This window comes from Amblyomma americanum, chromosome 5 (genome assembly GCF_052857255.1).
Source record: "Amblyomma americanum isolate KBUSLIRL-KWMA chromosome 5, ASM5285725v1, whole genome shotgun sequence".
In the NCBI taxonomy this organism is placed as follows: Eukaryota; Metazoa; Arthropoda; class Arachnida; order Ixodida; family Ixodidae; genus Amblyomma; species Amblyomma americanum.
The window spans coordinates 4,022,224-4,049,965 of record NC_135501.1 but is presented as its reverse complement, the minus strand read 5'-3'; the positions used below and the strand labels follow the sequence as shown (position 1 = coordinate 4,049,965).

Genomic DNA, 27,742 nt, shown 5'->3' with positions numbered 1-27,742 from the left:
AGTCCAGCGTGTATTTGGTCCCCTCGTGTGTTCCGGCAAACTGCTGCAGCAAGTCAAGGGCATTCATCACTTGACCCGGTGTCGGCACGGAAGCTTCGTGATCACCATGTTTGTGATCGTCGGCGTGAGCATCTTCGGCCGCCTCTCCTTCCACGCTTCATACCTGCCACAAGATACCAGCATCATCCAAAACTTCCGTCGTGATTGCGTTTGCTTCGGCGCTCGAGTAGTCGTTGAAACTTATTTCTATGGGCACTTTATCCACTGAGCGTAGATACTCCCAGGTATCTTCATGCTGGTGCGTGGCGCTCGCGCAGCCTGGTGCAGCTTCGGCAGTTTCAGAGCCTAGCATATTGAAGCCAGCAGCCCTGAAGCAGTTGACGATTACCCATTGCTTCATTGCTCTCCAAGCCGCCGCCACCCTCTCGACTGCCGTGAAAATATCGATCTTCGACTCGCGCTTCAGCCCTGCTAGACTGTCTGTAGCTGCTGTAGGCCTAACAAGCTGAGCTTGGTAAATACAGTACAACATTCGCAAAGACAAACGGAAAGAGAAAGGACGGGCGGGCGGGCCGCCTGCTGAACTTTTTAAATCGGGCAGTGGTTCTACCTAGCCATGACTTATAAAATTTTACTCTTGTCTTGATTTTAGCCACCAATCCGATATCCTTTGCTTGGTTAGTTCTGCCCGCTTAAAATCTACTTTTCCTTCACTGTCCTTAAACCCCAATGCTTTGGATAAATCAGCTCCGCTGCATTCCACTGTAGGATGAAGCCCTTTACGGAAAAGTATCAAGTGTTCAGCCATTTCCTCCTCCTCTCCGCACGCAACGCACAACATGTCTATCTCGTGGTACCTGACTCTATACGTCTTAGTCCGCAAAGCTCCCGTCCTGGCCTCAAACAACAAAGAGCTTCCCCTACAATTATCATAGATATTTTCTTTGGCAATTTCCTGCTTAAAGATCCTGTATGTTCCCAGTGCCGATTTCGTCAGCATCCCTGTTTTCCACAGAGCTCTCTGTTTTTTAACCTTTTTGTTAACCGATAATTGCTGATTTGCCCATCTACTGATGTCCAGATATTTGGTTGTCAATTTTCTAGTTCACTTTCACCATTTCGTGTCAACATTCCTGATGCACACGTACCTGAAAACTTTCCTAGCCCTTTGCTTTTCCCTCATTTTCTCAATAGCTCCTCAAATGCTATCTTACTGCTAACTTCTCTGCTCTCAAACGACGCAGATCCCATATCACCCTGTACCCCCTGATTTGGTGTATTGCCATGTGCTCCCAAAGCTAGCCTCCCTACGCCGCGTTCTTTGATTTCTAATCTTGCTTGAACATCTGGTCTCATGCACAGGACTGCATTGCCGAAAGTCAGGCTAGGAACCATCACCTCTTTCCAGATAACTCTTACCACCTCATACCTATTGTAATTTCACAGTGCCCTATTTTTTATCACAGCTGCATTCGTACTAGCTCTATTCATTACATATTTTTCGTGCTCTGTCAGATACTCAGCACCGTTACCGTAAAAACCGGACTATAGGTCGGACCGGAATATAGGTCGACCCCCTAACTAACCAATTCTAAAAATGAAAAAGATCTTTTTCAATGGGAAAAGTACCGAAAGACATCCTTACTTTGAAACAAATGCGACTCGAGAGGTTGCACAATGGTGACAGTATTTAATTTCATTTAAATGCTGCTTGTATGTACACCCGGCAAATTTTTTAACAATATCGCGCACCAATCGGCCCGCGTTTGTTTCTGGCACAGGCAAGTACGGCGCCGTAGAGCAAAGCCCACTTCATGAATAGCCGCAACCAGGATGGCGAGCCTTTGAATTGCGCCCTCGTGAGTCTAGAGGCACGCGCGATCTCTGCCGCTTTCACGCGGATGCATTTGGCAGTCACAGGCAGCGATCTTGCTCGCAGCGCAACGTTTCCTTCCTATTCTCGATACACTACAATCTGCCCACGAAATGATGTTTTCTTCTGGTTGCTGCAAGTTGTAATACGCAGCTTCTGCCTCCGCTAGTACTGAATGCACTTTTCGGATACTCCAAATTCGCGCTGTGCTGCCAGGTTCCCGTGAGCTTCCTCGTACTCAATCGTGTTTTTCTTGAAGGCGACGGTAAATTGCCGCTAGCTTCCGCTTTGCATCTACTGAAACGCAAAATGGCGGCACTGCTGCTGATGGCGATGGTGATGGAGGCTGTTGACTTCAGCCACCCATTGTTGCAAGACTTCCGTATTTTTTCCGCCAATGGCTGATATATAAGACGGGGGTCGACTTTTCACCATGGTTTTTTGAAAAAAAGTTCGACCTATATTCCGGTTTTTATGGTATTTATCTACACCCCAAGATACTTGTGCTGATCCACTACTTATAGCGTGAACTTGTATTCTATGCTCGCCGCCCTCATCATTAAATATCATGACTGCAGATTTTTCCTTACTAAACTTGAAACCTATCTCTTACTGTGCCACAAATGTCTATCAACTTCTGCAAATCTTCCTTGTTGTCAGCCATTACCACTATATCATCAGCGCATATTAGTCCCGGTAATGACTGTTTAATCCATTCTCCTTGCTTGAAAAAATAAACGTTGAAGCCTAGTCCACTCCTCTCCAGTTTGGCCTCTAACCCTTGCAGGTAGAACATGAACAACAAAGGAGACAGAGGACATCCATGCCTAAGCCCCCGCTGTATGTATATAGGCCCTGATACACTTTTTTCCAATTTTATAAGCACTCTGTTCCTTTATATATATCTTTTAAATGATTAATTACTCCCTCTTCCACATCCAATGTGCCCAGCATGTCCCACAAATACTCTTGAACAACGTTGTCATAGGCTCCCTTAATGTCCACAAATGCTAGCCATAGGGGCCCGTGTTCCTTTTCAGCAATCTCTATACACTGCATCAATGAAAACAGATTGTCCTCCAACCTCCTTTGTGTCCGGAACCCATTTTGTAGCTCCCCTAGCAGCCTCTTGTTCTCTACCGAAGCCTGCAGTCTGTCCTTTATAGTCTGCATTACCACCCTGTAAACCACATATGTCACTGTTACGGGACAGTAGTTACGTCAGCTTTGTCCCCCTTTCCCTTATATATCATGTTCATTCTACTTAATCGCCATTCATCAATGCCTTTCCCATCCACTATCATTTTATTCACTACCTGTATTAATGTTTGCTTGGATTTTGGTCCTAACTTCTTTATTAACATAATCGGGATACCATCTGGTCCTGTTGATGTGCCACTAGGAACCTTCTTCTCTACCCTTTCCCACTCTCTTTGCTCTATCACCTTCTTGACCACCTCATCCCACCAACTCTGGGTTTTGGTCTTTTTCCTTTTGGCTTGACTTGTACCTTATATAGCTCGTAAGTAATCGAGTTAATTTTGTTATATAAGTCCATTCTGTTTCATTATCCTCAAAAATTACTTTCTCAATTTGTTTGGCTGCTGCTTCCAATTGCTTTTCTGAGCAAAAATTCTCCTCTGATTGTTCATCTCGCTTCAGTCCTAATTGGTTTCTCTTCTGAAACTTAACTTGATACGTTTGTGGTCACTACCTTGACTTCTGGAACCATGTTCATCTATGCTCATTGTCCCTAATCTATAATACATCCTATGTGACATAAGTGCATTACCTATCGTCGAGTGTAGACTCCCTGCCTTCCATGTTATGAGCCCTTCACACTTCTCGGTACTGTTGCATAGAACTAAATCATGCCTATCACACATATCCTGTAGCATGCTTCCTGTCGAATCTGTGTACCCATCCAGGTCTTCTGTGTGTGCATTCATGTCGCCTAATATAATTATCTCGCCCTGTCCTCCTAGCTCATCAATGTCGCTTGCAATACATTCTCTGGAAATGTAGGAGGAGCAGCCTTCTGCCTCCTCCGCACTCCCACTCCACGGGTGCAGCGTTCCTGCTCGCTAACCGTGGAGGGGTTCGTGCTCGAGGGAAACAAAGGGAGGGGACGACAAGGCATTAACACTCATATGCTCATTATTACAGTTGCAATTAATACACAGAACAGGCCAGCTAGCGATTTAGGAAGTATTGGCGGCGAACATTTGTATGCATTAACAATGGCGGCCGGGTTTCCCCGTGCGCACCGCATTCTTGGGGCAAAGCAATCCCCGAGCATTTGCTGGGGAAGGTGACGAGAGCGTGCGTTTGCTGCGCTCGCTTCGCTGCCTGGAACCGGAAGTCCAGTAGCAAGGCACGACGGGTCTCCGTGCGCCCGCCACGGAAGGCGACGAGAACGTGCGGCTCCAACCGCTTGTGCCGCTGGCCGGATCCCGAAGAGACCCTATCCGGTTCCGCAGAATTCCGCGTAACCTATGAGGTGGCGCTCCCGTCACCGTTCTCTTTCCCACATGAGGGAGACTTCTCTCGTCGCCCAGCCGGTGCTGTCCTGATGCACGGTGCTGAAGATGAGCCGCGTCAAAATGCTGGGGGAAACAGGTTCTCCACATCCCTCTCTCCTTAAATGTTGGCCTACGGTTGAACTCATCCATGGATGCCAAGGATGAAGTGTCCACGAGTGTTGTGGTGACGATTGCAAGAAGGCTTGTTCAGGTGATATGCCATGGTCATCCGACGAGCAGCAAGGTCACCGGGCGCCCGTCCTTGTCCGCTGGCAGGCATCCAAAATTATCGTGCCAAGAGGGTGTTGTTCACACTGACGCGCCTTTGTTGGAAGGTATGGGTGATGCCCCCCCTCTCATAGCCGCTCCAAACTGCTCCCCGGAGACTCCGCAGCTCAATGACTCACGGCCGCAAGGCAGTAGACAGGGACCCATACAATGGACAGCAAGCCGGGGCAGCTCCTCTTGAACTCTGCATATTGCTACTATGATCTTCAATATTTTGAATCAAAGGCAATGGAGTCTGCGCAAACTGACCATTTGGTAAAATGCAGAGCAATGCCAGTGCCAAACAATTGTATCTGGCACCGCCCAAACGCTCGATTCATTTCAACGTAGCTGGCTCACTTCTGTCGAAGCACATTCGGTCGAAGCACATGGGACTTTCCTATCCATCATCATCATCATCATCAGACTTAATACACCCACTGCAGGACAAAGGTCTCTCCCATGTCTCTCCAATTAACCCTCTCTTTTTCCAGCATCATCAACCCTTTGCCTGCAAACTTCTTAATCTCATCCGCCCACCTAACCTTCTGCCGCCCTCTGCTACGCATACTTTCTCTTCGAATCTACTCCGTTACCCTTAAGGACCTGCGGTTATCTTGCCTTCGCATTACATGCCCTGCCCAAGCCCATTTCTTCCTCTAGATTTCGACTAGAATGTTCTTAACCCGCGTTTGTTCCCTCACCCACTCTGCCGCTTCCGGTCTCTTAATGATACACCTATCATTTTGCTTTCCATGGCTCGCTGCGTTGTCCTTAACTTAAGCTGAACTCTTTTCGTTAGCCTCCACGTTTCTGCCCCATAGGTGAGTACCGGTAAGATACAGCTGTTGTACACTTTTCTCTTGAGGCAAATTGGTAAACTGCCATATATGATCTGAGAGAACCTGCCATATGCGTCCACCTCATTCTTATCCCTCTAGTTATTTCCCGCTCATGATCCGGATGAGCTGTCACTACCTGCCCTTTACCACTTCCAGGCGCTCACTGCCAATTGTGAACTGCTGTTCCTTTGCTAAACTATTGAGCATTACTTTGGTTTTCTGCATGTTAATTTTTAGACCCAGCGTTCTTCTCTGCCTGTCTAACTCATTGATCATGATTTGCAGTTCACCTCCTGAGTGACTCGGCAAGGCAAGGTCATCAGCGAATCGCGGATTATTTAGGTATTCTCCATTTACTCTTATTCCCAACTGTTCCCAATTTAGGCCTCGGAATACCTCCTGTGGACAGGCAGTGAATAGCATTGGCAATATCGTGCCTCCTTGCCTGACGCCCTTTTTTATTGGAATTTTATTGCTGACTTTATGGAGGGCTATGGTAGCTGTGCAGTTGCTTTATATATCTTCCAGTATTTCGACATAAGGCTCTTCTACACCCTGACTACGCAATGCCTGTATGTCTGCTGAGTTTTCCACTGAGTCGAATGCTTTCTCATAATCATTGAAGTGCATATATAGAGGTTGGTTATATTCTGCTCATTTCTCTATCACCTGATTGATAGTGTGAATATGATCAATTTTGGAATATCCTTTACGAAAGCCTGCCTGATCATTTGGTTGATTAATGTCTGAGGTAGCCCTGACTGTAATAGCGATTACCTTAGTAAATACTTTGTAGGCAACAGATTGTAAGCTGATCGGTCTGTAATTTTTCTAGTCCGTGGCGTGTCCCTTCTTATGAATTAAGATAATGCTTGCATTCTTTCAAGCTTCTGGTACAGTCGAAGTCATAAGGCATTGCGTATACAGGGTGGCTAGTTTTTCTAGCACGATGTCCCCTCCATCCTTCAACAGATCTGCTGTTACCTGATCCTCCCCAGCTGCTTTTACCCTTTTCATTGCTTCTAAGGCTTTCTTTACTTCCTCTTTCATTACTGGCGGGATGACGCATTGCTGTCTACTGTCTCTCTCATTAATACTCTGATTACATTGGCTACTGTACAGATTTCTGTAGAACTCTTCAGCTACGTTAACTATCTTATCCATATTGCTAATGACATTGCCCTCCTTGTCTCTTAACGCATACATCTGGTTTTTACCTATGCCTAGTTTCCTCTTCCCCACTTTTCGTCTTCTTCTGTTCTTGAGAGCATGCTCGATTCTCTCCATATTAAACTTCTTTATGTCGGCTACCTTGCGTTTATTTATTAACTTCGATAGCTTTGTCAGTTCTATTCTGTCGGTAGGGTTAAACGCCCTGATGCTTTGCCGTTTCTTAATCAAATATTTCGTCACCTGAGATAGCTTTCCGGTATCCTGCCGAACTGTCCTACCGCCTACTTCTACTGCGCACTCCGTAATGATGGCTGTCAGTATTGTATGAACGTCAAGGTCGTCTTCCACAGTTAAAGCCGAATATCTGTTTTGCAGTGATATCCTGAATTCCTGTTCTTTCCCTCTTACGCTGACTCGTTAATGGACTTCTTTTTCACTAGCATCTTCCGTTCCCTCTTCAAGTCTAAGCTAAATCGAAACCTTACCATTTTGTGGTCGCTACAGCGCACCTTTCCGAAGACCTCCACATCCTGAACGATGCCAGGTTGAGCGCATAATATGAAGTCGATTTCATTTTTACTCTCAGCATTGGGGCTGTTCTAGGTCCACTTCCTGTTCTCTCGTTTGAGGAAGAAGGTATTCATGACCCGTAAATTATTTCTATCGGCGAATTCTACTAATAGCTCTCCCCTGCTATTTCTAGAACCTATCTCATAGTCGCCTACCGCGTGGTCGTCAGCCACCTTCGCATTGAAGTCAACCATCAGTACAGTGTACTGTGATTTTACTTTATTCATTGCCGATTCCACGTCTTCATAGAAACTTTCAACGGTCTCGTCATCATGGCTAGATGTAGGCGCATAGGCCTGCACCACTTTCAGCTTGTAACTCGTATTGAGCCTAATCACAATAGCTGCTACGTTCTTGTTAATACTATAGAGCTCCTCTACGTTGCCAGCTATATCCTGAATAATGAGGAATCCCACACCTAGTTCTCGTTTATCCGCTAATCCACGATTGCGCAGTATGTGTTCGCGTCCCTCATAGCCCGAGTTGCTTTGGGACGTTAAACCCCTATAAACCTTAAACACTATGTGTCCGTCCTTTAGTACTGTATACGGCTCACCTCCCCCCTAACTTCACTAAGCCCTATGACATCCCATTTAATTCCATTTTATTCACTACCTGTATTAATGTTTGCTTGCATTTTGGTCCTAGCTCCTTTATTAACATAATCGGAATACCATTTGGTCCTGTTGACGTGCCACTAGGAACCTTCTTCTCTGCCCTTTCCCACTCGCTTTGCTCAAGTGAAGCTATTGCAGTAACTGGTCTATCATCCTTGGATAAATTATGTGCCACTTTTTTTCTTTAAATTTTTCTGTCATCCTTGTTCCTATGTGTTTCATTGCTTCATCCCCATCTAGTTGAATACCCTGATCTGTAACAATAAACCTTTGCTCTAGCCTAGTCTTATTACTCATTGCATTTAGATGTTTCCAGAATGTTTGAGCTGCTTTTCTATCCTTTTTATTTACTTTTGACATCCATTGGGCACCCTTTCTTCTAATTTTCTCATTAATCAAATAGGATGCTTTCCTTCTACACTTTATGAAGGTATCCCATTTTCTGTCTACTTCAACTTCTGGTTCCCCCCTCTTCTTGGAATATCTGTGTTCCCTGGACGCTTCCTGATGTTTCTCTATCACCGTCTTGGCCTCCTCATCCCACCAACTATTGGGTTTGCGTCTTTTCCCTTTTGGCTTTACTCGCACCTTAGCTAGCTCTAGCTTAAGTAATCGAGATAATTTGGTATAAGTCCATTTTGTTTCATTATCCTCAAAAATTGCTTTCTTAATTTGTTTGGCTGCTGCTTCCAGTTGCTTTTCTGAGTAAAAATTCCCCTCTGATTGTTCATCTCGCTTCAGTCCAACTTTGGTTTCTCTTCTGAAACTCAACTTGATACGCTTGTGGTCACTTCCTAGACTTCTGGAGCCATGTTCATCTATGCTCATTACCCCTAATCTATTATACATCCTCTGTGACATTAGTGCATAATCTATCGCTGAGTGCAGACTCCCTGCCTTCCATGTTTTGTGCCCTTCACACTTCTCGATACCGTTGCATACAACTAAATCATGTCTGTCACACATATCCTGCAGCATGTTTCCTATCGAATGTGTGTACCCATCCAGGTCTTCTATATGTGCGTTCATGTTGCCTAATATAATTATCCCGCCCTGTCCTAGCTCATCAATGTCGCTTGCAATACATTCTAATATTTTCCTGTTTTCATCTTTGGCATTAGCTCCTGTCCACAGGTATGCAAAGCCAAGGAGTGTTTGCTCCCCTGCCACTTTTTCTTTTAGCCATAAATGTTCCTTGCATCCCAGTTTAACCCTTTGAAAATCCTTACTTTTATGAATCAATGCCCCAATTTCGTCCTCCTTTCTGCTGCCCTCTGTTCTGTTGCAATATTCCCATGCGTAGTCTGGGTTACAGGGTGGTTGCTCCATGTCTCTAAGATGTGTTTCCACTATACTATATGCCATTGATTCCTCCTGCCTTTACTGTTCTTGTATTTCCTCCCATTTCAGTCTATTCCTGTCACTTTGCATGTTATTGAAACCTATATCTGAATTAACTTAGCCCTGGCGCTTGTGTTTATTTCTTCTCCTATGGTTCCATCGTCCTTTTGATCTTGGTTCTTCCTTCTCTACACTGGTTCCCTCAGAGCTCTGGGTCCCCCAAAAAAGCTGTTGCCTGGCTACCTATCCTACTACCCACGCTCTTGCCAGTGGCACCACCGTAGTGAATGCCATCCTGTGCAAAAGGGTTAGGCATGACCTCGTACACTTCCCTGTTAACTTCCATTACCCCGTATCTTAGTCGTCGACTCATTAACCTAATTACGCAGTTAGCCTCAATGACCCTCCTTTCCGTTTCGCTAGCCTGCCTCTGGACCTCTGGGATTGTGCATATGGTCACATGCACGCTCTCAGAGGCCTCTCTAAGCCTACGCATCCCCACTTGTAACTGCTTCTCGAGGTTCTGGCTCCTCCCCTTCAGCACATCGTTGAGACCAGCATGGATAACGACATGGTGCTCGCCATCCATGTTGCCCCTTACCACCTCCTGGGCTTTGGCCATTGCATCTACCATGCACTTCCCTGACTGGGCCTCCACCTGCACCCGCCTGTCCGCCTTCACTGCCGTCAAAACGCATCCCTCAATTCCCGCTACGTTCGAGTCACCGACTACCAGAACCCTTCTGCGCTCTAACCGTTCGCTTCCTAACTGCGACTGTTGCTCCGGATCGCACTAGCTGTGTCTCCCGCTGCCGTACGCTACTGTCGCGAGTCTCCGTGCCCGTTTTTACCTCTCTCTCTTCCCCACTCAAAGCCTGCTGCGCTACAGCACTGTAGATCGACGAGCCTCATCCCCCTCCTGACACTGCTCCAAACCGGGGTGCCCTGCCGGCCACGACCTGAGCGCTTCTACCTGTTCTTCTAGGTGGGCCTGCTTTTCCCACTCCTCTTTCAGCTCGCCGCAATTCTCTCCAACAGGTCGACATTAGCCTCCTCCCTCTTAAGCGACTCGGCGACCTGAGTTTCTAGCTTAATCCGTTCCTCTCGTTCCACCTTCAGGTCCCCTTTGAGTTTCTTAATCCTAGCTGCCCATTCCCCTTTCAACGTCTGAACGGCCTCCTCAAAACGCTTAGATATCTTGCAGGCAAAGCTAGCCCCATCTGCCTCGGCTAAGCTCTTGAACTTTGTCTCGTCTAAATAGCACCAACGGTCGCACTCCTGGCACTGCACTAACTCCCTGTCCCCGTCCACCTTGACTTTCCTAGCTTGCCGACCCATCGTCCGTCCGACTACGCAACGTAAAAGCCCACCAAAATTCCTACACAAAAACCTTCGGCAAGGTGCAGCAAGGTGCTGGATGTGGTAAGGGAATGCTACTACAGTAGAAACGCTCTATATAAAGTGACTCAGACCAGTAAAAATCTTTGCTATGTCAGTTTATGGTGATGGTGTGGCTCTGAGGATGCTCTCTGGTAATTAATTTGCTACTTACTGAACACAGTGTTGGTTTATGAAAGAAACGTGCACCTTCTGTCCTGCTTTTATTGCCCCATTATGTGATAATTATTTGTTTTCAGTTCTCATGTTTTCGATTTTATGCCTTGTGGAAGTACCGCATTCACACAAATGCGATGGGGCTGCGAATATATTGCCACTTTGATTTCATGTGGAAACCAGAGTTTGCGTGAACATAGCGTCACGGCTGTAGCCTCAGAGTCATTTAAGAGGCAGTAGTTGAGAAACGCACGGGCCAGAGTCAAGGCATCACACACACAGTGCCGCCACTTCCCTGTGCTTCGTTCTGCCATGCTGCAGATGTTGGCACTTCTCTACACTTCACCGTACTTCACTGTCTTTCTTTTCTCCACGTGACCTTCTTTCTGCATTCATATACTTTCTTTTTTTGTGCGCACCGCACTCTTTGCCTCACTGCACCAAGGGCTTCCAGAAGTTGGGTTCTCCTCACAGCTTCCGACCTTGTTCAAGAACCCATCTGAAAGAGCACTGTTTTATTTGACTTCTAGTGTTGGCTTGGCATGAGAACTGTGCCGAAAAAAAGAAATGTACAGTTATCTATGGAAGGCGAAGTGGGTCTGCAGTTTCAATTCACTATATAGCCGAGCTTTACTATATCAGAGTTTATTATTATCATCATCATCAGCCTGACTGCGCCCACTGAAGGGCAAAGGCCTCTCCCATGTCTCTCCAATTAACGCTGTCCTTTGCCAACTGCGCCCACCGTATGTGAACTTGAGCAAAAACAGCGCAGGAACAGGGACAAGAAAGAAGAAGACAGGACAGGCTTGTCCCTGTTCCTGCACTGTTTTTGTTCAAGTATGTACCAAATCGCTCAACTCGCCGTTTTACTGCAGCCCACCCTATGCCCGCAAACTTCTTAATCTCTTCCACCCACCTAACCATCTGCCGCACCCTGCTACACTTGCCTTCTCTTGGAATCGACTCCGTTACCCTTGAGGACCAGCGGCTATCTTGCCTTCGCATTACATGCCCTGCCCAAGCCCATTTCTTCCCCTTGATTTCGACTAGTATGTCATTAACCCGCGTTTGTTCCCTCATCCACTCTGCCGCTTCCGGTCTCTTAACGATACACCTATCATTTTTCTTTCCATAGCTTGCTGCGTTGTCCTTAACTTAAGCTGAACTCTTTTCGTTAGCCTCCACGTTTCTGCCCCATAAGGGAGTACCGGTAAGATACAGCTGTTGTACACTTTTCTCTTGAGGGATATTGGTAAACTGCCATTTATGATCTGAGAGAACCTGCCATATGCACTCCACCCCATTCTTATCCTTCTATTTATTTCCCTCTCATGATCCGGATCAGCTGTCACTACCTACTTTAAGTAGACGTATTCCCTTACCTTTTCCAGCACCTCACTACCAATTGTGAACAGCTGTTCTCTTGCTGGACTGTTGAATATTACTTTGGTTTTGTGCATGTTAATACACTAAGTAGGACATGTAGGATGTATCACTTGCTGGAAAACCCTGATATGACTACAACCCCTTTTATGTTTGTTTGTATGTTTGTTCTTTTTATTGTTATGCATGTTCCCATCATCGCCGTTGGAAACCAATATGCCCCCCCTTATGTAATGCCTTCGGGCCTTTAAGGGATCAATAAATGAAATGAAATGAAATGAAATGTTGTCGGGCTAGTTGGTTCATTACTTCAGACGTGGTTGTTAAGCAAAACACACACACACACACACAAGACAGGGTATGAGACGAGCGCAAACTTACAACTTGCATTGTAAGTTTGCGCTCGTCTCTTACTCTGTCTTGTGTTGTGTGTGTGTGTGTGTTTTGTACAACTACCTTGTCTGAAGCATGTTAATTTTTAGGCCCATCTTTCTGCTCTGCCTATCTAACTCATTGATGATGCTTTGCAATTCGTCTCCTGAATGAGAGAGAGCGTTTACTATACCGAGCCTCTACTGTACTTAGGGCAGGTAGTGACCGCTGATCCGGACGACGAGGGGGACCACACCTTCAGTATCCCTAACCTCCAAGGAAATGAGCCTGTTGCACAGGGGATAGCATATCGGGTATAACTGCGTGAGCCTTTGATGCAGGGTGTTTTTATTTGCATTTTTAAATGAGTACATCTGTGTTTGGCCATGCGCATGTGCGTAGTTCTTGTGCATGTATAAATTGATCGGCTTACTTCAAATAAAATTTAGTTGTAAGATCAGCGCCTGTGTGTGTGTTCCCTTTTTTCTTCGTCCTTTTTGCTAAGCGCTGCTTTAATATTATGGAGCATTTCCAACTCGCCCAATCTGCCGTTCTTCTACAGTTTATTTCTTGTACGTGGGCCTCTTTTATGTGCCAGAACGTAGACCTGTCAAACCCAGCTTTACTCTCACCGATCATCGCCATGTGTATCTGTCGAGCTCGGACTGCTCCTTGGCACTGCCGTCATGACACCTGTCCCCAGAATCTTCAAGCACTTTGCGGTTGGATACTTCCATCCATGGGCCACACCAAGAGAATGTGCAAAATCCTAAAAAGCGAATGGTAGCGTCAGGCGAGATTCTTCAAGGACATGCTGCGGACAAGATGTGGCGGCGGAAACCATCGCCTTAACCAACGAGTTTTTCGCGAATGGTGTAAGACTACAGACCAGCTCACCGAATTCCTGTGGAACAAGGTACGCCCATCTCTTCCAAAGTCGAAGAGACATCCTGTCGCAGATGGAAATCTTCTAGTCTTAGGTGACATCGATGTCAATCAGAAGCAACTGAGGACTTTACGTCTAGGACCCAGATTTGCCTAGAACCATGTATGAAAACTGTGGAAAAGTTGGCATTGGCCCGTGATGTTTCCTTCAAAGCCCCAACTGAAGTTCGACCAAGATGTGAGTCTGAATGCGTTGACGCGGTTGCTAACAGCGGTATTTCGAAAGGGCAGCAAAATCAGTTTCGTTCCCTAATCAACTGTTTGTCTGAAAATCACCTGCGGGTTGTACAGTCGGATAAAGAAGTATTTTTTGTTCTGCTGTCTGAGGAGCAGTTCGCCAAACAAAAAAGCCAGTGATGCACTTCAAAAGAATTTCAGAAGTGTTAAAAGAATTCCTGCACGATCTAAGGTGAAGGCAGTTGCTTTACTGGAGAGTCTCAGTCTAGAACATTTAGCGAAAAAGGTTAAAGAAGCTGAGCTTTCAGTGCTTGAAGTGTTTTTTGCAGAAAAAACCCACAAACCCGATATTCCGTTTAGAGCAATAGTTTCTGAGCGCAACTCTTGGCAGTTAGTTGCACCTACTTACCTGTGCAGACATCTCTCTGCACTTAATGTAGTGGATCCTTTCATGGTTCCCAACTCGGAAACTGTTGCAAGGTTCCTCAGGGATGAAAATCCCGGCCCTTGCTCTGGCTTCAGCGTGGATGTGGTTGATTTGTACTATTCACTTCCACATATCCAACTCATGAAGTACGTCCAGCTATATATTACTGAAGACAACGATGAATGCCTCTTCCAGAATTCCTGTGGTATTCCAACCGCGTCCTTTCTAGAACTGTTGTCATTCTACCTCAATAACATGTATATTATATGGGAAGGCAAAGTACTTATGCAAAAGTCGGGTGTCTGCATAGGTGCGAGGGTAGCCCCTATCATGAGCAATGTGTTTCTGAGCCGCGTTGATAGACAAGTGTTGAATGAATTAGCAGGAACAGTCATTCACATTTTCCGTTACGTGGATGATTTCTTGGTGTTCGGAAGGCCCCTAGATTTTGAATATGTGTCACGAGTTCTTGATGTTTTTACACAAAATGGCTCGGGACTGACGTTTACACATGAAGTCCCCCAGCAAAATGGCTTGCAATTTCTTGATTTAAAACTGACTTTTGAACCAGACCATGTGTGTTGGCAATATTCCCCCCGAAGCAAGAAGCCCCTACTGAACTATAAGTCGTTCCATTCAAAACTGGTAAAAGCTGGAATTGTTACTAGTTGTTTAAGCATGGCAGTAAACAAATCTTGTCCTCATCAAATGAGCAGCAGTCTCCTAGCCCAAGTGCGCATGTGCAGGGAAGCAGGATACCCGGACTCGGTTACTGTGTCAAGTGCTGATAAAGTTTAAAAGTGGTGAAGTCCTCAGAGTGCGCCTCAGATGTGCAGTCTTGTCAATATGAAAGGAAGAGGGTGACCGTCATGCCATATGTTCACAAACTATTGCACCGGTTTAAAAAAGTGGGGGCTAAGTACGGAGTTAATGTTATTTTTTCAGCCCCTAATAAACTAAGTAAAGTAGGGGCCACAGTACAAAGAAAAATCGAAGGACATAGAAAGAGGAAAGTGTGTAACATCAATCATGTTAATCAATATGTCCAGTGCAGGACTGGCATTGTCTACCAGATCCCATTGTCATGTAGTTCTACTTACATAGGTCAGTCCGGCCGATGTATTAATGTACGCCTCATGGAACACGCCAATTCCTTGGGAAAAAAAGAGACTAACCTAGCCAAGCATTGCTTCACGTGTAAATGCACACCGTATTTTGTCGACATGGAAGTGTTGTTTGTGCACAATGATCGGCGCTCAAGAGAGATAGCAGAGGCCTTCCATATCATAAGAAAGACAAGCTGTTGCGTCAGCACACCTTCAGTATCCCATGAGCCTGTTGCACAGGGGATAGCATATCGGCAATAACTGCACGAGCCTTTGATGCAGTGTGTTTTTATTTGCATTTTTAAATGAGTACATCTGTGTTTGACCATGCGCATGTGTGTAGTTCTTGTGTATGTATAAATTGACCTGCTTACTTCAAATAAAATTTAGTTGTAAGATCAGCGCCTATGTGTGTGTTCCCTTCTTTCTTCGTCCTTGTTGCTTAGCGCTGCTATAGTATTATGAATATAAATGCAGCTTTTGCAGGTCAGGTGCAAGCTCTGTGTCCTACCCAGTGTCTTGAGACAGCACCCGTTTCTCTGGTGGGTTTTAGATAGCACTACCGGTACCACCTCTGCAAAATGTTGCTTTTTGGGTTTGCCGTCACTGCAGATGGTGGGGATTTCCTATAAGCTTGATCTAATCAAGCAAGTACTGTAGTTATCCAAAGTATATGACCACGAGATGCAGGCAAAGAATCTTGAAGCATGGATGCGAGGAAGTCGAATTGTCTCTAGCGAAGCAAAAGCACATCAAGTGCATCTATTTTCGTGCCGTCTGTAGGTTTGATGTTACATCCCATATTATTCGAGCTTTCGCAGGCGGCCACTAGGTGCAGCAGTTTCAGAAAAATTAATTAAAATAATTCTGTTTGAAAAAAGTTGTTTTGGTCACTCTCAATGCCACGGCTATTATTTTGTCCAGAAATCTCAGTGGCAGGTTTTGTGTTCACTTTACTCCAGTGTAACCAAAGACTTCCTGTGCAGATTCTGTGCATGAGAAAATTGTAAAAATAATTTCAGGGCCCCTGTAAGAAATCAAAATAAGCTCGTCTTCTATATGCACTGGTAAGGAATGTTGACAGTGCGGTCCACTTCCATCCGCACAGGCATCAGCGGAGCCTCTGTGGCATGATCTCTTCGAGGGCATCGTCCACTTCTACCGTCCGGATGGCCCTAGAGCACGAACCTTGCTTCAGACCCCAGACAAACTTGTGCGGCCCTGCCCCAAGTCTGTCACGGCATGGATCCATAGCTTGAGGGAGGCTGGCACTCGCACATTCCTGCTGACTGGCTCAGAGCCAGCTCTGGCCATTGCCATTGCATCGCACACCCTGGGTCCCCAGTGGCGGGACCTGTTCGACCTGGTTGTCATGGGTGCCAACAAGCCAGCTTTCTTCAGTGACACGTCCATGTCTTTCAAGGTGCGTCATTCTGTGCAGGAATGGAGTGGGCGCCTAACTGGCCTGATGGTATCCAAGCTAGTTGCTGCATCTTAGATTTCAAGCTTCAGTAGCAGAATGTAGCAGGTGGGAAAAACTGCTCCGGATAATGCTGACTACGGCGGTAGAACTTCATTTGATACATTCCTGGTTCATACACTGAAAATTGTAAGCGATAAAGATGTACCGTAGAGTTACACTCTTTATCTTCTGGTCAATGCATTCCTGGATAGTACGGCTTTCTGGTAAGTGCGCTTATAATTTTGTCAAATTCTGATCGTATGTTACATCAAGCGAAGGGGTGCGAACCTGTGAGGAAGCTGAGCATGCAGGCATGTGGCACAATCTAAAGCACTGCAAGTCAGCTCCCAGAGTGGCCTCTCCGCACATAATAAGTGCATCTGAAACAGCGACGGTGACGATGAAGCGGTTAGAGCTATGTTTGTCTTTGCCCACAGTGGAAGAAGAGGAGTGGTGACTGAATAATGTGGCTTGGACATGTACTGCACATGTCACACCAGGTGTGCACTGGCTGACCAATGACAAAGTAGCGGAGAAGAGCATTGCTCACAGTTGTCCAAAGAGCTTTTTTTTTGCTTAAGTATATATATGACTTTTAAATGGGAAGGAAATACCCTGCTGCACAATGAGATGCAGCTTTTCTGTTGCAGAGTTTTTTGTCTATTCCACTGAAACTTCACTATGTAAAGGAACGTCTGCAAATAATATATTTCTAAAAGATATTCGAGAAAGCAACTATTGGGTTGAGATAGAGATTAATTTTTTGCTTCGTGCTCATTGAGGTAATCCAAAGAAAACCGAATAGGATCGAGGCAGAGAGTAAAGAATCTTGCTTCTTCGTTTAATTTTGTGCGTGGAAAAAACAACTGAATACATAGTGTGTGAAAAAATATCACAGGTATATTTCCTGATGGAGGAGCTGGCTCAAGTCCTTCTGTTGCGAATTTTATCTGTCATAACTATTAAGATACCTTATGAAAGGTTACAAATTCGAATATTTTTCAATGTACAACAGCTTTCATCAAGTTCACTTTTTTTTTTTCATTTAGCAGGCTCAATCTCAAAATCCCCACTCATCTGTGCGTGATACCGACTGTTCCACATAGTCCTACTTGTTTACTGTTTAATCAAGGCTGCCAAATATTGAAATTATTGAGTTGAATCTGGGAGATATACCATATGAACGTTTGTAAGGATCGCACCCGTGTATGGGCCGCACCGTTTTCCCGAAGGAAATATTTAAAAAAAATAGTATGCCTGTAGCGGCCGCCCCCAAACTTTCCACGACCCTCGTGAGAATAGCCTTCGAAATGCACGCGCCGTGGCCTCCACGATTAGCTCCGGCTGCAAGCAACAGTGCGTTTGATCGCAGAGGCGACGCATGTGCACAGGAGCTTCCAGTTGCTGCCCATGGATGGCACCCGAGGCCATGGCTCATCATCATCAACTTTTTCCTCTGTCGTGAGCCCTCACTATCCATATGGGCATCAGTATAACCAGCTCCAGCCTTTCGTGGCTATCAAGGCATGGGATTTTATGGTAGCATGTTAGTTCATAGTAGTTGTGGTTTTCGTGTGCTGCCGCCGAGCGTTGCAGTTTTAGCACGATGGGCAAGCACTTTAATAGCTGCACACCAGGAGGTTGCTCTCGAACACGTCAAGTGTGCGGCGGGCAGGAAATTCAACGTGGCTGAGAAGTGCGCCTGACGATGGTGCAACCAAAAGGATGCATTAAGGAACACAAGCTACAAGTGTGTTTTCCGAGGCAAGCCGTGCAAGTTTCTTGAACTGGAAAAAAGCTGCTCTGCCAAGTGATGGAAGCGCAGAACAATGGCTAAGCGTTGACAGCGCGGACATGTTGCGCGACTACTTGTGGGATGAGTGTGCACCACAGCACAGCACCAACTCAGAGTCGGAATCCTCTGCGAGTGACAATTGAACCTAGAATAAATGCCATTTATTCCCTGATTGATATGTTTCTACTTTAAAAATAAATTTTTTCGCACATCATGTGCATAAGGTGCACCCCAAAAATTGGGCCTCAAATCTGTAAAAAAGAAATGCAGCCGTTACACGCATTTATACGGTACTTGTTCTGATTCATATTGCTCACAGCACAACAAAGACAGCACGAAAGACGAAGGTAAAGACGAACGAGCACTGACCATCAGCTAAGTTTATTGGAGAAAGAACACAAATATATAGACACTGAAAGCAATAATCACGAAGAGAAAGTTGGCCTGTAGGTAACTTTCTGTTTGTGATTATTGCTTACCTACAGGCCACATGGGAAGACAGATATCCCATTTCACTCTCAGACAAGGTGACTGAAGGATTACTGATGCACATTGTGCCTTTGTGATGAATGTGGAAAGTCTCCTTTACCTCGCGCGTTAACATATCGCTGTGGCAGAACAAGATGCGTGTATTTTTGAGATCTGGGATGCATTTGCACTGCTTGCATCGAAATGTTGATTGAGCAAGAGGGTCACCTTTTTCTTTCTTCACCTTTTCTTTCTTTCATTTGCACATCCTGCAGTGGACAGCTGTGGGTGAAAGGGGGTCATTCTTTTTTGCGTTTTCATGCTCCATAAGGCACTTTTTGACACACCTTCCATTCTGTCCTCTTTACATGGCGCCACATGAAAAGGGGACCAGCCCTATCTCGCAAGGTATATGCGGGGAAACGTGATGCACCTGACAAGCATCTTTCTTCCCATCTTGCCTCTGCATGACCTGTTTGCACATTGTGCTCATTGTCCTCGGGGCGGAAAACACGACATCAATGTCATATCTACCCATGAATTTCTTCAGCCCATGTGTCATGCAATGTGCATACAGCTGGCCTTTTGTTCTTATTTTTTACTTTCGGCCGAACCCTCTCTAAGCAATTTCTCCCTTGAAATGAGAGGAGGGTAGCTGTGACGTGTGTACCAGTGCTGGCACGAACGTGGTCAGAGACTTTCCTGGAATTGGCTGACCGTGCTGTCCTGCCGTCGTGTCACAACGGAGAGACATGGCCATATAAGGTAGCCGTCGAAGATCATATCCAAGACCAAAGAGCCCTCATAAAACAGGCCCATCTGACAGCTCAAGCCAGTGGAGCCCTGGAATGAGGACCCCACCCACAAGCCTCCAGAAACATTCCTCTGATTTTAATTATTAAAGTTTACCTCTGGTTTCGGTGCCACCATGAGGACGGATACTTTACAGTCTCTTGTTGTTCAGCTTCTGCAGACTTATCTCGTCTCAAGCGCCGCCCAGTTTACGCCTGCCTGGATTGAACAGTCATGGGACACGGAAACGTGCCCAGCGATTCCAACCTGCCAGCTAAGCCATTCACCGCTGGGTATGCTGGATCTTCCTTTGGCTTCTGCGCCCTTCAGCCAGCTAACTTGCCAACACCGGTCGTCATCATGTGATCCTGCGCTACTTTAAAAATGCCTGCTTTGCCATCCACCTTTGGGTTTCGGTGCCACCATGAGAACGGGATACTTACAATCTCTTGTTGTTCAGATTAGTACTCCCTACTACCTCGAAACTGTTGTGCAATTTACACTGCCTGACAAAGCGGCACTGAGACCCGGCTGTGCTTTGAATGTTGTGAACTTGGTATGCTATTGTTTTCAGTACATTTGTTATGTATTCCCTCTGCTTAAGCAAGATGTTTCTTCCCTGGATAAAAAACAATTGCTCCTGTCCGGAAGACGTTGAAGAGAATCCCGGTCCGTTTTCTGAAACAGAGCAACAAGAGCTGCTGATAACCATTCGTGCTTTGCCAGAGTTACGGAAGGGTCCTAGACGAATTGCAAAAAATAAAAGCAAACCAGAAATCGGTCGGCGAAAAACTTGCTACACTTACGGACCGAATTGTTGGGATAGAAAACGATGACCCAGTGTTGAAGAATGTAGGCACCGAGATAGATGTAGCCTTAACCACTGAAGTGGAGGAAGTCATGGCTCAGCAAGTTAATTTCGAAAATAGATCTAGGAGAAACAACTTAGTCTTTTTTGGACAGCAAGACAGCGACAGCAAAACGTGGGAAGAGTCTGAAGATAAAGTTATTAGTATTTGTAGTAAACACTTGGGGAAAACAATTGCGCCGTAGGCAGTTGAGTGCCCTCATAGGATTGTTAGTTTGGCTCCGGACATGAATAGGCCTATTATTGTAAAGTTCTCTTTCTTTAAGGAAAAAGACAAGTTGCTCACTAACGCATATAAATTTAAACACATCCAGATATCGGTTAGCGAGGACATTTGCAGTCACATCCCTTTGCAAAGAAAGAAATTGCTTGCGTTTGCTAAAGAACAGCGCATCAAAAAATATAAGCTTCGTTTCAAGAAATTTACTAGAGGAACAAAAACTTTCGTTTATAACACTACTTCTGGCATGGTTGCCAGCATTCAACAATTACAATCAAAATTCGCTGTTATCCCTGGTGCAGGGAAGGGCAGTACATCCATTGTTGTCAGAAGTGAGAAACGTGTCGAAAGGCCCGTCTGTCGTCACTGTTGTACGAATATGACGCGATGTTCACGGACCGTCCTGGCTGCACTACATTAGTGCGGCACAGAACTGACGCGGGTGATGCTCTGCCTTGGAAACGCAATCCTAGACCAATCAGTTTGGCTAAGAGAAAAGCACTGGAGAGGAACTTATCGACACGGGCATTGTGGAGAGGTTTAACAGCCCATGGGGCTTCCCGGTGGTTTTAGTTCTGGAGACGATACATATCGCCTTTGCATTGACTACCGCCATCTCAATGAGGTTACAAGGAAAGATACGTACCCTCTACCAATAATTTCTTCCCTAGTGTCCGACCTTGGCGGAGTGAAGTACTTTACGACGCTCGATGCCAGTCACAGATACTTTCGGGTTGAAATGGACGAATGCGACAAGGAGAAAACTGCTTTCACTTGTCATCACAGGCTTTTCTAGTTCAAGAGAATGTCTTTTGGCTTGGTAGGAGCACCGGCTTGGTAGGAGCACTCTACACGTCGGATCTCCGCCTAGGCTCCTTGCCGACCACTTCCCTGGATGACCTCACTCACGACCGCATGCACCGAAATCTCCAGACCAACTGCCAGTGCGCGGCGTTCCCGTCGCCCCCTTCGCATGGCAAAGAATGAAAAAAAACACAAAACAAAAGACTCTTCAGGAGCCACGCACAGAGGAATGCAGCTCCCAAAAAGAAAAAAAAGAACACATGAAGGAATGTCGAAAGAATTCGGCACAATGCCTTAATCCCACGAGGAGTCATTGGGGGCCGCGAACAGTGCCGGGGCATTCAATCTGCTTCTGCTGTTCCCAACACGTGCAAGCACTTGCCACCTGTATGGCAACAATGCTAGGAGGGGGGGGGGGAGTAGTTTTGAGTGACCCCTCCAGCGCTATGGTGAGAATGCCGTTCCCCCGCGGGGGAGGGGGGAAAAGTTGTCGACGCTGCTCCGCGACATGTTTCTGGGAAACAAAGGTCAAAGCTTGACAGGGCAGGCATGAACTTTGTGACACAACCCCCACGAAAAGAATGATATTCTCAATAACATTCACAAACAAAACACAAATTTCGTGCATGCGCACACGCTCCTGGCGGACAAGCCACCTCAGATGAAAGACGCATACATCACTGTCACCAGCGCGCACCACCTCGTCGTATCACCAATTTTCCACGAAGGCTCGCAGGATAGCGCACCGACACACGCCTCACGCACTGCCACACCTTACGCAGTCACGTCCCAGTTATTCAAAACAGTTCGACACTGCACATTCGGTCGTAACAGTCCAACACTGAAACACGACCACACGCAAACATCTTGCGCTGCATAACATTTCAAAACACTACCAACAATGCACAAAATAACAATAAAAAGAAATTTTCTAGCTAAGGGTGAAACTGGGCCGTCGCAACGCGTTTAGTCCACCCCATGGCTGTTCACACCCGGCTGAGGTAGTCTGCGCCGACGTTATCTTTTCCCTTAATGCTCTCGACCCCGAAGTCGTACTCCTGTAGGAGCAGCGCCCAGCGAAGCAGCCGTGAATTCATAAACTGAGCCTCGTTCATATATTTCAGTGGCTGATGATCTGTCTGGACGGTGAATCGTTTGCCGTAGAGGTAGAAATTGAAGCGCTTGATAGCCCATACAATGACCAAGCACTCCTTCTCAACTGCTGCGTACGCGACGGGATGCAGAAGTGCGTCCTTTTCCTGCAACAGCACTGCCCCAACCCCTTGATCTGAGGCATTGGTACGGAGTACAAATGGCTTGCTGAAATCCGCAACCTGTAGGATGGGGGCCTCTGAGAGCAGTTGTTTCAGGCTGTTAAAGGCTTGTTCTTCGTTATCCTCCCACCTAACGCTGTTTGGTGCGAGTTTTTTTGGTCAGGTCTGTCAGAGGTGCGGCAATAGTTGGGTAACTCGGAATGAATTCACGATAGTATCCCGCTAGGCCCAAAAAGGCTCGTACTTGGCGTTTGGTTATCGGTCGTGGGGCTTGGCGGATCCTGTCCAGTGTTGATTCCATCGGGCCAGGGGTCCCCTTTCCAATCGTGTGACCGAGAAAACACAGTTGATCGACGCCGAGTTCGCATTTCTTCGGGTGTATGGTCATCCCGGCTTCCCGGATTCGCGTGAGAACCTGCTCCAGTGCCTTGACATGGTCCTCCCACGACTCGGTCGCTACGAGCAGGTCATCGTAGTAATGATAGACGTTGTCTATCCCATCTAGGAGCTTCCTCATCAGTTTAGCAAAGACGGCTGGGGCGGTCTTGATGCCGAAAGGCATGTTCCTGAATTGGTAAAGGCCACTGGGAGCCGAAAACGCCGTCTTTTCCCTTGAGTGATCGTCCAGGGGGACCTGCCAATAGCCCTTCGCGAGGTCCATCTTGAACTTTTTGCCTCCCACCTCCCCGATGAGGCAGTCGGCGCGGGGGATCGGTTTGGCGTCGGCGACCAGTACCTCATTTAATCTCCTGAAATCTACGCAAAAGCGGTTCGAACCGTCGGGCTTCCTTGTCAGGACTGTTGGGGCATTATATGGTGGGCGTGACTTCTCGATCACGCCCATCCGAATTGTGGGCTTGAGGGGCCCCAGTAATATCGATAGCTACCCGGCGAAACGGCGTGTCAACCAGAGGCATTTTCTCAAGGGGCACCTTTTTGACTGATCCCCGTGGGGCTGTATTCTGGCAGCTGTCGCACGACGCCACAAACAGACTAGCGTCACCATGCACGCCGGGCCAGAAGAAATCAGCCAGAATGCGGTCACAAGTCTTTTTGGTCCTTGTTTCGGTGCTGAAAGGGGACAACCAGCTGTAAAGTACCTGAGCCTGACTCTGGTAGGAACTGGTGATAGAGCATGTCATCTCTTAGCAAAAAGGTGTACGAGCCCCTTCCCTTGCACCGGACCTTTCCCTCTTCCCTCTGCATCTGAAAACAACGCCGGAGGGTCTCGTCCGCTTGTTGGTCTCGGCTAATCTGCGTCGGGGTGACTTCTGCCATCACAGTTGGTACTCGTAACTTGCGGAACGTCTCCGACGATTGCTGCCTGGACTGTTGACGGGTGGTCATGGCCGCCGCGGGTGCGGGCTCGTCCGAGGTACTTGGCTGTCCCTGTACGGGTTCCGATGCACCCACTTCGGCCCCTTCGATACTCAGGGCTATTCCCCTCCAAGCCACGTCGGGCTCGGACGGATGCCTGGCGCTGTCGATATTCCCGAGAATTAGGTCGAACAGTGGCGATTCCATACATCCGGCCAGCACCTCTCCCCTATAGTAAGGTGTGTCAACTTGAATTCGCGCCTCGGGTAGCGTTTTGACCGAGCGGTCCACCAGGTAAACGGCTCGGTGTCGGCCAGTAAGTTCGGACTTTGTTACAAGGTCTCGGTTGACAATAACAATGTTACACCCCGTGTCTCTCAACACCTTTATCCTCTGCCCAGCAATGAGGCCTTCAACGACGGGAAGGACCCCGGACTCTTGGGCCCTGCCGAGGTTCACCACTGGCAGAAACTGGACATCTTTCAGCTCTAGATAGCCGTTTTGAATGCAGGCTGACTCGCCTTTGCTCCAGGGCGTGCCCGGTTGCCCTGCTCAGGATTTCTCCGGCTCTCCTTGCAATGCGCCGCGACGTGCCCCGGTCGCGCGCAAATGTAGCAGCGTGGTGTGGATGATACTGCTGCGGGTAGCGGTTTTCCCTGGTGACCCTTGCGGCCAGCGTCGGAGGACTTGCCTACGGGCCAGTCCTCACGTTTCAGTTCATGTCGGCCAAAATATGTGGACCCCCTAGCAGTGACATAGTTGTCTGCCCTTTGTAGCAGCTCATTCTGATCGCCCGCCGTTTTCTCCTTCAGGAAGGTAGCCATCGACGGAGTGCAGTTCTCTTGAAACTGCTCCCTCAAAAGGAGGCTCTTGATACCCTCGTAGGTCTGCTCGCACGAAGAGAGCTGTACCCACCGCTCCCAGTAATTCTCTAATCGGAAGAACTGGGACGGGGTTTCGTGCTCGTGGGGGGCTTCTGTCCGCAACTTCTGTCGAAATCCCTCCTCTGTCAAACGGAAACGAAGCAGAAGAGCTCGCTTGACCTTGTCATAGTCTACTGCATCCGCTTCCAGCATGCGGCCAAAAACGCTCAACGCCTCTCCCGCAAGGCACTTGCTAAGGGCAGTAGCCCACTGGTCTCGCGGCCACTTCTGCGCCTCTGTGACTCGTTCGAAGCGTGTCAGGTAGGCGTCCTAGTCGTCTGTTTTATCGTTGAATGGTGCCATTAGCTTATGTGGACTGACGACTGTGAAACGCGATGTAGGTTCGCTTTGAACCGAAGTGGAATCTGAACCAGCGCTCCCGCCACCCTCGCCTCTCGCGTGGAGAATTTGTAGTTCAGCGTGCAGTTCGAGCATTCGACGAGCGGAGCGCGCCTTATCCCTTTCTTCCTCCTCGAGCAGCCGCTGCTCTTCTTCTTTCATGTGCTCGCGCTGTTTCGCGCGCTCATCTCTGAAGAATTCCTGGAGGGCGACCCCCTCGAAGCCTAGCTGCTTCCCGAGAGCAATTATTTTTTCTAACTCTGCCATTGCACCAACGGTTCTTTGTTCTCAGCTCTGACAGTACGTGAGATATTTCTTGAACGCTATGCCTCGCTGTCACGGCCAATCGTGGTCAGCAGGTCGTGTCGCGGACGCCAGTTTGTCAAGATATCGTGGGCGGCTGTTGTGCTGGTTGGCGCCGAAGTTTCAATTAATCGGGCCAACCTGCCCACCACTGCATTCTCTGTAAGTTCGGAGGGGGAGGAGCGACAAACTTCTCCACCCCGCGTGCGAAAGATTGTGATTCGACTGCTGACTGGCGATAGGGGCCACGCCTGATTAGTCGTTGACCGGAGGCATGAGGCGTAGGCAAGTTCCGTAGCGAATTAATTTAATTACGCAAACAACAACCAAGTATTACAATATACCCGACAAGGTAGCGCCGTACACTGACGTGACGCAAATAACACAAGCACCATTTGAACACGTTAACACAACAATTAACACAAAGAAAGAGACATCAGGGCGATTGCTATACAAAAATGTTACGAGACGGAAATACAATACAAAGGATTACAACGAGAAACACAGAAAGCAAAAATACAAAGATAAAAGAGGTGAAGTGAGTGTTGAGAAACGATGGCTTAGCTGCGGAGCGGCAAGGTCCGGTCGCAGGGAGCGTCGGGCTGCGGTTGCTCGTCGCGGGGCTGATGGGGGCTTGCGGATACGGGCGAACTTGGGCCTCGTGTCTTCGGGACCACCGTCGCCGCGCTCTACGCGTCGGATCTCCGCCTAGGCTCCTTGCTGACCACTTTTCTGGCTGACCTCACTCACGACCGCACGCACCGAAATCTCCAGACCAACTGCCAGCACGCGGCATTCCCGTCGCTCCCTTCGCATGGCAAAGAATGAAAAAAAAAACAACACAGGGAAAAAAAAAGACTCTTCAGGAGCCACGCACAGAGGAATAAGGCTCCCAAAAAGAAAAAAAAAGAACACATGAACGAATGTCGAAAGAATTCGGCACAATGCCTTAATCCCACGAGGAGTCATTTGGGGCCGCGAACAGTGCCTGGGCATTCAATCCGCTTCTGCTGTTCCCAACACGTGCAAGCGCTTGCCACCTGTGTGGCAACAATGCTAGGAAGGGGGGGGGGAGTAGTTTTGAGTGACCCCTCCAGCGCTATGGTGAGAATGCCGTTCCACCGCGGGGGAGGGGGAAAAAGTCGTCGACGCCGCTCCGCTACTTGTTTCTGGGAAACAAAGGTCAAAGCTGGACAGGGCGGGCATGAAGTTTGTGACACAGCTTCAACAGATTTAAATTGCCTATGCAATCAGCTTCTACTCGATTTAATTGCTTTACAGGACACAAGGCTAACTACAGATTCCAAATACCGTTTCAAAAATTACTGTACGTTCTGGCTTGACCGCTCATCACGAGGGGGAGGGTTGTTAGTGCTAATCTCTACAAAGTTTTGTTACAGGGCATGCATTTCTTTCCAATATGCAGACAATGAATGTGAAATCCTTGCGGTGGACCTCAGTATCCCAGGTCAACAGCCCTTTACGGAAGCTATTGCATATTTCCCGTCGGGTGTGCATGCCACTCTGCCCCTTGACCCACTCATGTCTAGTAGCCGTTCTCACGTTTTATTAGTTGGAGACTTCAATTCGCACCATGCGACGTGGGGGTTTAACACAGACAGCTTTGGCTCTTGACTATTTGATTGGGTTTATGACTACAATTTTGTCCGCAACAATTCTGGATTTAGAAATGTTCTTTTGCGCAAATAAAACGACACACGAGAAAGGCGACACACACACACATTGCGCTTGTGTGTGTGTGTCGCCTTTCTCGTGTGTCGTTTTATTTGCGCAAAAGAACATTCCTAGATCAAGATGAACAACCAACTCGCCCAACAGGAAGTTTTAATGAAATTCGGGATTGCCTACATTTGTACGGAGTCAATGCCGCTCTGCCTTAGATTTAACTTTTTCCTCCTCAGGAGTCTCTGTTAGGTCTTGGGTGCCCGTTGACTGTGCAACCAACAGTGATCATCTACCAATTAGTTTCAAGTTTTGTGTGTAA

General features: G+C 47.2%; 1 protein-coding gene across 2 annotated transcripts in view; it reads left to right on the top strand.

Annotated features, from left to right (window-relative positions):
* Positions 1-27,742, top strand: part of Nt5a (5' nucleotidase A) — a 136,657-nt gene that overhangs the window by 80,570 nt on the left and 28,345 nt on the right. For both annotated transcript variants that reach the window (XM_077664488.1, XM_077664489.1), the window contains one exon: positions 16,281-16,595. In XM_077664488.1, coding sequence (XP_077520614.1) covers positions 16,281-16,595 — 315 coding nt within the window. The remainder of the gene's footprint in view (positions 1-16,280; positions 16,596-27,742) is intronic.